Source organism: Manacus vitellinus, unplaced genomic scaffold (assembly GCF_001715985.3).
Source record: "Manacus vitellinus isolate BGI_N305 unplaced genomic scaffold, ASM171598v3 scaffold_11_pilon, whole genome shotgun sequence".
Taxonomy (NCBI): Eukaryota; Metazoa; Chordata; class Aves; order Passeriformes; family Pipridae; genus Manacus; species Manacus vitellinus.
Window position 1 is genome coordinate 1,456,418 of NW_021938895.1, and position 14,357 is coordinate 1,470,774.

Consider the following 14,357-nt stretch of genomic DNA (forward strand, 5'->3'; position numbering starts at 1 on the left):
ACAAAACACACTATAAAGACGACATTACGGAAACTGATTTCCTTCCTGCCGTTCCTATCCTTCCTTATTTGAGTCCCTTGGGGAAATGTGAAGGAATTTTAAGCAAACCCCCTTTAGATCCCCGGCGTCGCCCGGGCCCCTCTGCCGGGCGCTCCGCCGGCCGCTAGGGGGCGCCAGCGCGGAGAGACCCTCAGGGAGCGGAGGGTGTTGCGCATGCGCGGAACCGCAGATCCGCTTCCCTGGGAGAGCAGTGGCCCCGCTTTCCTGGAAAAGCCGTCGGTTCTTCTTCCCTGGAAAACCCGCCGACCCCGCTCCCTGCTTCCCTGGCAGATCAGCCAGCCCCGCTTCCCTCGCCCTCGGCACCCCCTCCGGCGCTGAGGGCGCCTGCGCGCGGTCCGGGCCGGTCCCGCTGAAGCGAGCGGTGCTCCCGTCCCCTCTCCGCTCTCTCGCTCCAGGGACTCGTCTCCCCCTCCCTTCGCCGCCAAGATGCCGCGGATTATGATTAAAGGCGGCGTGTGGCGGAACACCGAGGTAGGACTCGGCGGGGTTTGTTTAATGCCTTGTTTCCCCCTCAGGGCCCGGGGGGAGCCCTCCCTGGTGCGCAGGCGCGGGGGGAGTGGGGGGGAGTCGTTTGCGCTTGCGCGGGAGGCTCAGGTTTTAGGGTGTCTTTGGGAGATTGGGATTTGCTGGGTCCTGCTGGATCCCGCTGGGTCCTGCTGGATCCCGCTGGGTCCTGCTGGGTCCCGCTGGGTCCGGGCATGCGGAGGGTTTGGGGGCTGCAGGAGCGAGTCCAGAGAAGGGCAGCGCAGCTGGGAAAGGGTCTGGAGCACAAATCCAATAAGGAGCGGCTGGGGGGCTTGGCCTGGAGGAAGGGAGCCTCGGGGAGATCTTATTGCTCTCTGCAGCTCCCTTAAAGGAGATTGTAGTCAGGTAGAGGTCGGGCTCTACTCTCAGGGAACTAGCAGTAGGACAAGAGGGCACAGTCTTAAGCTGCGCCAGGGGAGGTTTAGGTTGGGCATTGGGGGGAAATTCTTCACAGAAAAGATGATTAGACATTGAAAGGGGCTACCCAGGGCAGTGGTGGAGTCACCATCCCTGGAGGTGTTCAAGGAAGGACTGGACGTGGCTCTTAGTGCCTGGTCTAGTTGACAAGGTGGTGTTCAGCCATAGGTTGGACTCCATGATCTCAGAGGCCTTTTCCAGCCTAATTGATCCTGTGATCCCGTGGCTCTGTTGGACTGCATTTCCCAGCAGCCTGTGCCTCCCTCCTCACCTGCTGCGGCAGTGGGCGAAGGTCACATTGATGTTGTTTCTCCTGAGGGCTGCAGATTGGGAAGCTCAGCCATGTGTGTGTTGTGTCCTTTCCTCCAGGGAAACCATCCTCACAGCCCTGGAGGGAAAGGGTGAGCCCTACAATGCTCCAAGATGTCCCTCTCACAGGCTTGTACTGCATAGTCAGGTTTCTTATGCTCTAGGGGAATGAGGCAGCAGGAATCTCTTGCATTTGGAGATCTTTCCGAATGTGAAAATGGCAGAGTCACAGAATTTTTTGGGTTGGAAAAGACCTTTAAGATCACCCAGTCCAACCATCAACCTGGCACTACCACCACGGTCACAATTAAACCATGTCCTCAAGTGCCACATCCACCTGTTTTTTTAACAGTTCAGGAATGGTAACTCCACCGCTGCCCTGGGCAGCCTGTTCCAATGCTTTACAACCCTTTCCATGAAAAATATTGTCCTAATAAGTAATCTAAACCTCCACTGGTGCAACTTCAGGCCATTTCCTCTTGTCTTGTCGATGGGTATGGGCTCTTCCTCTGCAGCCCCAAGTGTTCTGTGAGTTGTTCCAAAAAAGAGCAGCCCCCCCTTCCCCCCTGTTTTTGCTGTCACTTGCTCTCAGAACTACAAGTGGTCATGAAAAGGAAAACTGTAACAGGAGAAATCAAGGATGTGAGTTTTTTTAGAGACAAGTTTAAAGCAAAAGGATGTACCTGGCACTGTAAAACCCAGAACCCTGTCACTGTGTGCTGTGAACACCAGGCATGTGCACAGTTCCAGAAAGCAGTGAAGAAAAAGTAACAGAAGATAAAACGTGCTGTGTTTGCTTTTTAAGCCCTTGTGACATGTCAGTGATGTGCCAGGAGGCAGCTGAATTGGGGGTCAGCAGAGGACAGGAAAACCCAGGTTAAATGTTCACCCCATTCCTATGGCCTTCCATAGCTGATTAATTTTGGTGACTGTGCATTAAACAGAATCATAGAATGTCTTGAGTTGAAAAGGACCCAAAAGGATTATCAAGTCCAACTCCTGGCCCTACACAGGACACCACCAACAAACCCACAGTGTGCCTCAGAGCTTTGTTCAAATGCTCCTTGAGCTCTGTCAGGCTTGGTGCCATGACCACTGCCCTGGGCAGCCTGTTCAGAGCCCAAATAGGTCACTGTTTTACCAATTTTTGTGCACCAGAGATAAAATAGGTGCAATTTTTTTAAATTAACATTTTGGTTACACGTACAACATTAAAAATACAGCGTGGAACCAGCTGATATCAGGTCATTCATAAAATGACCAGTTACTTGCAAAAAAGCCTGTTAATGTCACCAGTGAGGCTCCTGTGTCCCATAAAGCACCAAGTAAATTTGGAAAAAAGCCAAAGGGAGGGTTTATTATTTATTTCATGACAGTAATTACATGAATTGTTTCCTGTAGCAGCTGGAGCCAGAGCTGATCATTAGGTCAGAGTTAGAGCTGCTCTGGGAAGTGTCTGTGAGACAGTGCCTGTCCTTGATGACAAACATGTGCACAGTGCAGCTGAGCACACTGAGCACAGCTACCCTCCCTGAACACTCACTGGATATGGAACAGGAGCATCTGTGGCTGATGAGACTGCAGGAACAGTTTTGATTTTAAAATACCACTTGATTTAAAATACCACTTTCTCTGAGTAAACCGGAAATACTGAACCCATTTATCTGTGAGGAGGGGAGAGAGGGATTGATGGATGAACTGACAGACAGCTGATAGAGTTCTGGCTTTTGATCAAATCTCAGTGCACACTTTGACGTAGGTGAACAACATGACTCCCAAGCTGCATCCATTACATTTTCACTCCATTTGAATTAAGATATGAAATAAGGAGATAATTTTATGGTATTATTTAAAACAAGCCACCCAGAGGTATCATCAATTCTACTTTTTTTTTTTGCAATTGCGATGCAGACAAAAACTGCCCTTCCTCTTTGTTGCTGTCCTTCAAGGAAGGCATACAGAGCCTTTAAAAACTAGTGCATTAGAGAGCATTGAATTTTGGAAGTTCTGTTGGATATATGAAGTTTGGAACACTAATCATATGTCTTTTTCATTTAATCTTTATTGATTTCATTGGCCTTCGAAATTCAAATCCGTATTCATCTTGAGAATAAAATGTGGGAAAGAAGCAGCAGTGCTGTGCTGTTTCCACTGGGTCACCTCTTAGATGAAATACACTGTGTTCTCCTTTGGTTGAGCTCACATTTTCTGTTTTGCAAGTTTTTGTGATCCATAACAGTGTTTATTTATTTTTCTTTTAAGGATGAAATTCTGAAAGCAGCTGTTATGAAATATGGCAAAAACCAGTGGTCTCGTATTGCTTCGTTATTGCACAGGAAATCAGCAAAGCAGTGCAAAGCCAGATGGTGAGTGAGAGGTGCCATGTCTGGAATATAAGGTTCATAATTAGTGGAAGTTTAGACATTACCACAGACTAATTTATGTCCTCAGAACAACAACAGATTAAAAAGTGTTTAATTTTATTGTGGGTATTTTGAATTCTTATTGTTTGAAAATAGTTGAACAAAAGTAGCCAGATGTTTTCTTTGCCAGTGACTGCACTGTTACCAAATGCAGGATCACTTAAAATTATATACTTAAAATTTTTTTCCCTGTATTGAAACATTTTTTAATCAGTGGGTATTGCCAAGGAAATAAAATTGTAAGATATTAATCTCTTTTACATATAATTTTTTAATTTCTTGTAATAGGAGTTTGGCTTGAGACTAAATGTTTGGAAATTGCACTGTGAAATTTAATTTTTTATAAAAAATAGGAGCTTAAAACTAATTCAAATACATACAGTATGAGTCTGTTTGAAATTCAGACTTAGTTTGTCAAGTACTGAACTGCACATATTTATTATAATACTTCTTATAAAGGTAACAGTACTGGAACAGTTGGGGATTAGTAAGATAATTGTTGAAGGCTCCAGACCAAACAAATCTACCATTTCTGGTATCTTTGATTGTTGCAATTTTTAATTTTCTTTTTCAGGATTAATTTTGTGACTCCTTACTTTTCCAGAGTAGAGTCAAGGAAAGGAAGAAGAGGCAATATTTGTATGAAAAATGCTTGATAAATAATACATTTTAGAGCTCAAATATGTATGTCATAAAAATGCTTGAAGACAAATCAGTGGGTAACTTGGATCTGTCATCCTTAATTTTTTCCCTTTTTGCAGGTATGAGTGGCTGGACCCGAGCATCAAAAAGACAGAGTGGTCCCGGGAAGAGGAGGAGAAGCTGCTGCACTTGGCCAAGCTGATGCCAACCCAGTGGAGAACCATTGCCCCCATTATTGGGAGAACTGCTGCCCAGTGCTTGGAGCACTATGAATTTCTCCTGTGAGTTTCTCTTTGGCCAGAGGTGCAGATACCTGGAAAATCTGTGGAGTTTGCTGTAGGGATGGTGTGGAATTATGGTAGTTTCAAGTTGACTGAGTCCTTTTGTAAGGAAATCTTTAAGGATTGTTTCTTTTCACTCACTGTGTCTGGCTTGAAAGAAGAAGCTCCTGGAACCAGGAGAGCAGGCTGGAATAGAGATAGGTGTATATTTTCTTGCTCCTGGTCATCCTGGCTTAGAGGAGTATCAAGACTGATGCTTTTATTAGGCTTCCATTTAAGTTTTATTTAGGTAGTTTTTGGCTGGCTGATCAGCAAGAGTGGATGTGTAAGAGAGGAAAAAAAAAAGAGACATCTCTGTATGAGAAGAGAAGGAAAGTGCTATTTTCCTTTGTGACTTTTGGTAATTCTGGTGAGATTGGTTGAGTATAAAAGCGTAATGGGAAACTTGATATTTTGTTTTGTCACACTGCTTGAATTCATGGTTTTATTGTTAAAGATTACCTGAGGAGATTTCTCTTACAAGCTGTATCACTATTGTATTTTATGTAATATTTTAATGTTCTAGTATGTTGGTTTCTTTCTCATGTCTGATTTAAGATTATGTAACTGTACCACACTCATGAATTGTATAAGAAATGTATTGTCCACAGTACAATTACAGATTACTTTTTTATAGTCAGTCTTTGGGGACATATATTATTATTATTGGAACAGATATTACTATGAGCCTGGGGCAAACAAAGAACCAGTGGTGAAATACCTACAATGTGTTTTTAGGGACAAAGCTGCTCAGAGAGACAACGAGGAAGAAACTGCTGATGATCCTCGGAAGCTGAAACCTGGAGAAATCGACCCAAACCCAGAAACCAAACCAGCCAGGCCAGATCCCATTGACATGGATGAAGGTGGGTTAGGAGTTTGTTTACTGTTTTTGACAGAAATCTGATTTCTTTCATTTTTCTATTTACTCAGCCTCTGTACCCTGGTTTCTTCTGTCTTTTTTTTCTCCATCCCCTGATCATTAATTTTCTTACAGGTTTTGTCTTATTTCTGTATCAGGCCAGTCAATCATACTTTTCCAGTTTTCCTTTTCTTAGTGTGTTCTGCCTCCTTATCTCTCATCTTCATCTCTTACAATGACTGACTGACCTTTGCTTTGACAACTGCTCTGCTTGTTTGCATTCAAAGTTGGGTATATTTGTCTTTTCCCATCAGCTCACACCTCTCAGATGAATCCATGCTGAAGCACTGGAAAACTACATGACTTTTTCTTTGCCTTGCACATAGCAGTGTTAAACTGTTTACTAACTGTTAAACTGTTTTTTGTTAAACTAACAAATGAATATTTCTATAATTCCATGAATGGAATAGTTTTAAACAGTCACAGGTTCACAAATACAACGCTCTTCTGGATGAAAATGCAATTAACAAGTTCTCAATATAATACTCTTAGATAAAGATGTAAATGAAATTTTTCTTCCATTAATGTGGTCAGTTTGCCTCTTTATGTAAATATTTTGATTTGCTGTAGGTATTAGTTGAATTATTTTCAACATTAGGCTTTTTTCTAAAAGTCTTCATTTCATCTGGCCAATGATTTAGTAAATATATTGGGGCAACTTGAAGAAAACTAGTTTAGTGATGATGCAGAACACCTGTGAAAATACTGATTCATTCAACTTTTAAAAGATTGTTTTATGATCTCAATGTCACTTTTCTCCTTGCCCTCATCTTGTAAGTGCAAAGTCATATCTGTGTTTATCTGTACTGTTGTAGATGAGCTTGAAATGCTGTCTGAAGCCAGAGCACGTCTGGCTAATACCCAAGGAAAAAAGGCCAAGAGGAAAGCCAGGGAGAAGCAGCTGGAAGAAGCTAGGTAAACTTTTGTTTGGTTTCATAAACTGGGACTGCTTTTCTTCCCCCTGCACTTTAAACCATATGGTGTTACTGTTCCTTTAGACGTCTTGCTGCTCTCCAGAAAAGACGAGAACTTCGGGCTGCTGGGATTGAGATCCAGAAGAAAAGGAAAAAGAAGAGAGGGGTGGATTACAATGCAGAAATTCCATTCGAAAAGAAACCTGCCCCTGGTTTTTATGATACATCAGAGGAAAACTACCAGTCCCTGGATGCAGATTTCAGGAGGTTACGTCAGCAAGACCTGGATGGAGAATTAAGATCGTAAGTGTGGGTTATACTAAGGAGGGAATGGTAAATATGAAAAAAACCAACTTATATATGTGTGTGTTAAGTGTATATATATATATATACTTATATATTTAATATATATTAATTAGTGGGCAGGAAATGTGTTTTCCATGGGACAGATATTAGTGCAGGTTGATTCTACCTATTCAGTCTCCTGTATTTTTATCTTTCCAAAGGGTCCAGTTCACCTTTTATCTATAATCACCTTTTATCTATAATCACCTTTTATCTATAATCACCTTTTATCTATAATCACCTTTTATCTATAATCACCTTTTATCTTTCTACTAGTTTACCCTTTGTCTATGGGAACGAAATTCCTCATACATGTTCTTCCTCTTTAAATGGAAATGTTTTTTGAGGTTTGTTTTCTTTTAGCAGTTCATTTGCTTGTGTATTTAAAGTCCTCTGTCTAAGTACTAGCCTTATTGAGATTGCTTACAGGAGTAGATTTTGCTTGTAGTATGACTTTTGATGGAATTGATTTTAAGTTGAAGGTCCTTAAATGCTTAATTTCTCCCCATCCCCCCAAAAAATCCCCAAGCATGCAGCTGAGAAGTTAAATGGACCATGAGCAGTATGGTACAGATTTAATTCTACAGTTGCATTTCCCACCACTTCTGCCAACTGCTTTTTGCTGAGAGTCAGTCCAGTGCCTTGTACAGTTTGGTTTATTAACTTGTGAACTGATTTTTCTGTATGGCTCCTTATTCAGAAGGTCGGGCTGGAGCTTCAAACTGAAGCTTATAATTTCATAGTCTACCTCCACTGCTATTTGAAGAAAATACCATTTTTGCTAAATACTCAAGAGAAATTGGTTCCCATATCCCACAGAAAATGTTCATCTTCCCTTAGCTGTTGCTGGAGAAAAAGAGACTGTTCACATCTCCTTATTTTTACTGTCGCAGTTCTTGGCCTGACATTTTCTTCTTGCTCCAGTGACCCTGTTGATTGTAGTTGAAGCAGCCTAAGAGCTGAACCTGTTGGGTGATTCTACAATTTTGAAGCAGGTTCTGCTGCAAGATCTGCAGATCACATCTAATTACCCCTCAAGGTGCTTCACTCTTCCTGCAGCACATATCCAACTTTTGATTAGGGTGTTCTTTGCTTGTTTGGTTTACTTTGTAGCTGTTCTGTGTGTTCTGAGATGATTCTGTTGTCCACATGACAGGGAAAGGGAGGGAAGAGAGCGCAAAAAGGACAAGCAACATATGAAACGGAAAAAAGAGTCAGACTTGCCCTCAGCTATTCTGCAGACGAGTGGAGTGTCAGAATTTACCAAAAAAAGAAGTAAACTCGTGCTTCCAGCTCCTCAGGTGAGGTGTTCATTGATAATAAACAATTTATAAGTTGTGCCAAACGATGATTTCTGTTTTACCAAGTGGGGTTGTATCCTATCTCACTGTGCCTTGGGATTTTCTCTTTTAAAGATCTCTGATACCGAACTTGAAGAAGTTGTAAAAGTTGGCCAGGCCAGTGAGATTGCTCGCCAGACTGCTGAGGAATCTGGAATTACAAACTCAGCTTCCAGCACTCTTCTCTCTGAATATAATGTGACCAACAACAGCATAGCACTGAGGACTCCCAAAACTCCGGCAGCACAGGACAGGATCCTACAGGTAGAGCATCAGTGTACAGAAGGAGTTCTTAGTTTTAGAGCAGTGGTTGACTGAAGGTGTAAGTACCAGAGAAACATTCCTTAGACTGTTCAAATACTGGGATTTGAACTGACACATGATCTCCAGGACACACTGAAGGGCACAGAAGTAGATCCTCTGCTACCTGATCATTTGTCACTATGTTTCAAAGCACTACCATACTTTTTCCTTCATCATGTATTGCCTGAAGCTTTTAACCATTCTCCTAGTGTCTTCTATAATTTCCCTTTCTCGGGTGTCTCTCCGTGTTGAATATATATTTATGAGTTCACGTCCTTCAAACAGTGTATTTTGTGTTCAGCTTTTATTTCAGTTAACAAGTAATTAACTGCAACAATATTTTACTAGCACTTGATTGGCTTAAAACCACTTAAGATAAAGTTTGCCAAAACATTCCTTTGCAACCTCCAAATTATGTTTGTGTTACACTAATTGTGTGAGTGCCTGGATTTTTTCAGAAACCAGTAGTGTTGGATATTATTTTGTTGAGTGGAGGGAAATGGCTAAATGGAATCAGTGTGGCTGGTGTGTAAAATAAACAAAATTCCACCCCAAAAATCCCACCTCAAAACAAAAACCACCCCAAACCCCATAATGGGCTGTATTTCAGCAGTTTCTTGATAGGAGAAAAGGGAAGGTTCCTGACTTTACAGATAATGACCTAAGTCTCTATGCAGTATTTGCAGGAATGGTCATATTCACCTTCAAATGGAGTATTCTGATCCAAATTTATATCACAGTATTGTGCATATATGCACAGCTCTCTAGATGGATTAGTGTTCTGGGAAGATAATTGCTATTTGCAGTAGTATAATTTCCTCAACTCATTTTCAGAGTGACTTAATTCTTCATTGTAACAAGGAAAAAGAAAATAAATATTAGGAGGATATTCATTAGAACCCAAATTGGGTCATGGACCAAAAATCTGAATAGTGACCATCTCTTGGACCATTCTCTTTGAAATGCAGCTTGGGTAACTTCATCAAATTTGGATTTCAGAGTGTAAGTATACTCTTCCCTCTGAAAATCAGATTCCTTGGGATGACTGGAGTATTCAGTCACTAATAAATCTTTTAGATCTATAGAGTCTGGCAAACTGAAAGAAGTTGAAACAATAAGTAACCCATTCATTTTTGCAGCTCCAGTTTATAATATATTTTACTGGAAATGAAGATTCAAATCCCTTTCAGTGTTCGTAAATATCAGTGTATGGGTGTTAAAGTTTTGAACTTTTAAACATTTTCCACAAACTGATGTTCAAATGACTCTTCAGCTTTTTTTACTGCTACTGAACCTGTTAAACATGTATAGCAGAGTGTGACTGTGAATGTTGTAGTCAAACACTGCATGTGTTTTCTGTTACACAGGAAGCCCAGAATCTGATGGCTCTCACCAATGTGGATACCCCCCTGAAAGGAGGTCTGAATACTCCTTTGCATGAAAGTGACTTTTCAGGGGTAACACCACAGAAACAGGTTGTTCAGACTCCAAATACTGTGCTTTCCACACCTTTCAGGTAAACAGACTCCTTTTCTGATGGGTGCTTGGGTGGGTGTGTATCTGTTTGGAGGTGGGTGGACAGAGCAGATTTTGATGTGTGAGGTAATAGCTCATGATCAGTCCTTCAAAACAGATTTTAATTCGCTTTTATTTCAAGCCCTTGTACAAATTTCTCCTTCTCCATGTCTTTAGAAAGCTCAGCCATGTCCTCTTCATTTGTATTCATACAGTGTATGGCTCACTGGAGTTTTGGTCCAAAATGTGGCTTTCTGTGGTCTGGAGCAATATAAAATATACTGGAGTAATACAGGAGTATAAATAGTAAGATGGAGAGTCATTCTGTGTGTGGATCCTGGCCTTTCCAAAGTATTACCTTGGAGTCAAAGGTGTGGGAGGTCCCTTAGCCAAACCCACACTGAATTTTTGAAAAGCTGGAGTAAATATTTTACAAGCCATATATATCCAAAATAAAATATTTCTTATATTGCCAGTCTAAATAGTACAGAATTGCTGGTTTAACTCTTACAGTGGGTCCTGAACAAATATATATCCCACAAATGCCAAATACCATAACAGCTAAAACATGTTACACTTGGTACATTTTGTCTGTCAGGTTTTTCCACTTAGGTTCTAATTTTACTTATATCATGCTAGTAGGAAAAGTGGAGAATGAAATAAAAAGGACCTTTATGGCAGCTTTTCCAAAGCAGCTTTATTTTGTTTAGAAGCTGTGTGCAAAAGCCCTGCTCTTTTAATTCAAAGAGCAGCTATGAAGCAATGAATCCTTTTTTTGGAGATCTGTTGATGTCAGCGTGGTGCAGAAAGAATGGAGTGATCTGGCTGTTCATTTGGGTTATTTTATATTTAAAAATGTAAAGACATTCTGATTTTGTTGTTTGACTGAGATTTTTCTTTGTGGTGGGTTTTTAGCGTCTGAAGTTCAGAATTGCACATGTTATTGTGGTGCCCGTGTATCAGCTTGGCTTGCTCCCAGAAATGCTCTGACAGTGGGAAAATCCAAGACCTTGAGCAGAGGGAAAAATAAATCCAACCGTGGAGTGGCACAGGATTCATGTAGTAGGTCACTGGGATAGAGAACAATAGTCCTTCCCAGTCTCAAAGAGAAGCTGAGGCCCACAAAATCTGAGACTTAGTCCATTCTTCCTATTCACAGGTGCTTAGAAGTAATTATTGTAATGTAATTACTCCTTCAAGAGTCAGTGAAAGCAAAGAGGCGTCTATAGGGTGATTCATTCGGCTGTAAGATGGGACAGCTGTTGAGCCAGCTGATTCTGGAGTGAATGAGCTGCCCAGGTGGTGGGGAAGGCAGAGCTTGCAATTCAGTCCTGATTACTGTATCCCAGGATAATGCCTGATGACTGGGAATCTCGTCTCTCAAAAGCAGCAGTGGGAGTTTGTGTTGGTGTAGTTCCTGAAGCTTCTCTCAACATGATATGCCTGCATTTTAGCTTGACAGGTCCTTGGTTACCCCTTGGCAGGTTTAAACAATGTGTTTTTTGGATTCTTCTAATTGCACATTACAGTTTCACTGCCTCACAAGAAAAAACTCTAAATGGAGTGTATTGACTGTGTTTATGTAACATTTTCCAGCATTCAGACTTCAAGTAGACCTCTTTAGGGAAAAAAGTACTGACTAACTACACTTCTCTAGAACACCCTCTCAGGGATCAGAGAGTTTAACTCCTCGAGGAGGGCTGACTCCCAAACCTGCGCTTGGCACAACTCCTGGAAGAACTCCACTGCGGGATAAACTGAACATCAACCCAGAGGAGGGAATGGCAGATTACAGTGACCCATCTTATGCAAAACAAATGGTAAGAAGTACTTAAGCAGTGGAATTCAGTGCTCTGTAATTTGCAGGGTTTTTAATTTTCATCTGCTGAACAGAATTTCATTTTGTAATAAAAGCAAGTGTTATTTCTTCCACCTGTCTGCAAGTCTGTCCTCATCACATGATAAAATCAAATCTTTATATGAAAGAACAAAAATCTTGCCACTTAGAGTGGCTTTTGGTGTGCTCAGTAAAGCTCTCTAAAGCTGTTTGTTGAAGAAGACATAGTTAAGTTTCCATCCTACTTGTATCTTCAAAGCTGAGCAGAAAATATATATCAAGCAAAGATTGGTTGTTCTTGCAATCCTGCACAGCCCTCAAATCCCTTGTCATTTTGGCTTCCCCATTTACCTACAGGGCCTTTTCATCAGTCTGTCGTGTTGACAACACTGAGCTAAAGGAGTTTAATTTTTGCCATTAGGAGCACTTGGATTTGAGATGTGCAGTAATCTGAGTCCCATCCAGATTCTTTCATCACCTTTGGCAACAGATGTTTCCATTCTTGGAGATGCAGCCAGATGGACCCTGCCAATTAGACATGGTATAAAAGGGGCTATCCCTAATAGGGAGCACCTTGGGAACTCCTTTTATGTGGCTGGTTCTGCAGCCTCAGCTGTGGCTTTGGATATCTCCCACCTGAGCTATTGACAGTTCTCTTTTTGGCCTAGGTGAGGATATCCACTCCAGGTTTTTGGCTAGTTTTCACAAAAATAACTCATGTTCAGAATTTCAGATTTCCTCTTGACTTGAAGCGAGTCCCTTCCAACTCAGAATATTCTGAGAATATCTGAGAAGTTTTATTGGATGTCTGTGATTCTGTCCTAGCCTTTTTATAGTAAAAAGGCTTTTTGTTGCTAAAAGGAAAACTGGGACTTCAGTTTCCTGATGGACTCTGCTGGTGCTTTCTGGCTTTGCAGCAGACTAAGATGGACAGGTGATATTAGCAGTGTACTGTTCTGTCTGCTGATGTAGGTGATTGTACTGCACCTCAGTGCTTCCAGAAGCATCACATCTTCCTGCTATTCCAACAGGAGAGAGAGTCTCGTGAGCACCTGCGCATGGGACTCATGGCCCTCCCTGCCCCAAAGAACGACTTTGAGATTGTGTTACCTGAAAATGCAGAAAAAGAGCTTGAAGAACATGAAGTAGATGAAACCTTTGTGGAAGATGCTGCCGATATAGAAGCCCGCAAACAGGTTGGTGTGTGTGAGATGTGGATACAGCCTTCTGTTTAAAATAAAATGTGTTCTTTGTATGGTTCCTGTAGCTCAGTGGAAGATTCTTCTACAGGATAACAAAGGGGAATGTGCCTGTTTCCTTTGCTGCCATTGCAATATACATACACAGAATAAATCAGTTTTCTCTCTAAATCCTGTTCTTAATTTGTTAATGTTACATATCACATAACATTTTCCATGATGAAACGTCTTTGAGTTTTTTTCCCCAGAAGGTAAAAATGTGATAGAGGCACATGCTTGATTTTAAGCACATGAGAATTGTGTTTTGGTTTTTTTTCCCAGTTTTAGCTTATCCTCTCAAGGCTAAAAGTTGCTGAAATGCAAATTCAGGCAGGCTGGTGGCACACAGATAGAAATGTGCCATGCAGTGAATTGGTACCTTTGACTTGTACCACAAGATTACCCAGACAGCCAAGTTGTGAATGTGTCCCTGTTTTTTTGTTTTGTTTAAGAATCAAGGAAGGCTAAGAATCAATACTTGATTTTATTTAAGAATCAAGGATAAAGTACTAGCTTAAATTCTGCCAGTTAAATGGTTGTACTGGCCAGTACTTAGAGACACTTCAAATTTTTATAACAACAGTCCCTTTTTCATTTATTGCTTATCCTAATTTTTGTGATTCAAATACCTTCAAATAAATGGGTTTTTTGAGTCCAGAGAGGTTTTTGCCAGTGTCTGTGCCTTGACAAGGGAACAAAATATTTTAAAAAATCCTATGCTTTGTTATCTTTGAATAGGATAAACATTTCCCAGAATTTGATTCCTAGCATGCCCCGTTTGGGGAGGAACATGTTATATACATGTATATGTATGTCTTGTGCATAAAAAGTCTGAATAAATATTAGTATAACAGAGGAAAGAATTTGAGTTGTACCATCATACAGGAGAGGTTTTCTGCCTTTCAAGTGAAGATGTGATGTGCTGGGATTAGAACATGGAAGATCTTGGTCATTGTTCCTGAAGTTTTGTACAACACTGACTTTTCCTGTTATTCATTGCCTAAAAGTGTATTGTAAAGAGAACTCATGTTTTTACACTTTGACAAGTATTGCTTTAGTGAAAAAGTCATTGAAGATGACAAGTAGAGTCCTGGCTGTAAACTTAAGAGTCTTTCTTTTCCTGATGGATTTCATCTCTGGAGAGTTAGAGCAGTTGTCAAACTTGATGTGGAGAAATGTGTAAAGAATGATGGAGTTGAGGCTGAAAGAGAGCTTGATGGCTGGAAATGAGTTTGGAAGATCTTTTT

At 41.1% G+C, this 14,357-nt stretch overlaps 1 protein-coding gene across 3 annotated transcripts in view; it reads left to right on the plus strand.

Annotated features, from left to right (window-relative positions):
• Positions 1-244: 244 nt before the first annotated feature.
• The window catches only part of CDC5L (cell division cycle 5 like), a 31,410-nt gene continuing 17,297 nt past the window's right edge, over positions 245-14,357 (plus strand). Inside the window, exons 1-11 of one of the 3 annotated variants that reach the window (XM_018088740.1) lie at positions 245-531; positions 3,574-3,677; positions 4,496-4,657; positions 5,435-5,562; positions 6,434-6,533; positions 6,617-6,835; positions 8,034-8,178; positions 8,293-8,481; positions 9,888-10,036; positions 11,693-11,855; positions 12,904-13,068. In XM_018088740.1, coding sequence (XP_017944229.1) covers positions 487-531; positions 3,574-3,677; positions 4,496-4,657; positions 5,435-5,562; positions 6,434-6,533; positions 6,617-6,835; positions 8,034-8,178; positions 8,293-8,481; positions 9,888-10,036; positions 11,693-11,855; positions 12,904-13,068 — 1,569 coding nt within the window. In that variant the 5' untranslated portion in view covers positions 245-486. The remainder of the gene's footprint in view (positions 532-3,573; positions 3,678-4,495; positions 4,658-5,434; positions 5,563-6,433; positions 6,534-6,616; positions 6,836-8,033; positions 8,179-8,292; positions 8,482-9,887; positions 10,037-11,692; positions 11,856-12,903; positions 13,069-14,357) is intronic. The other 2 variants (XM_018088741.1, XM_018088742.1) reach the window with 2 other exon arrangements.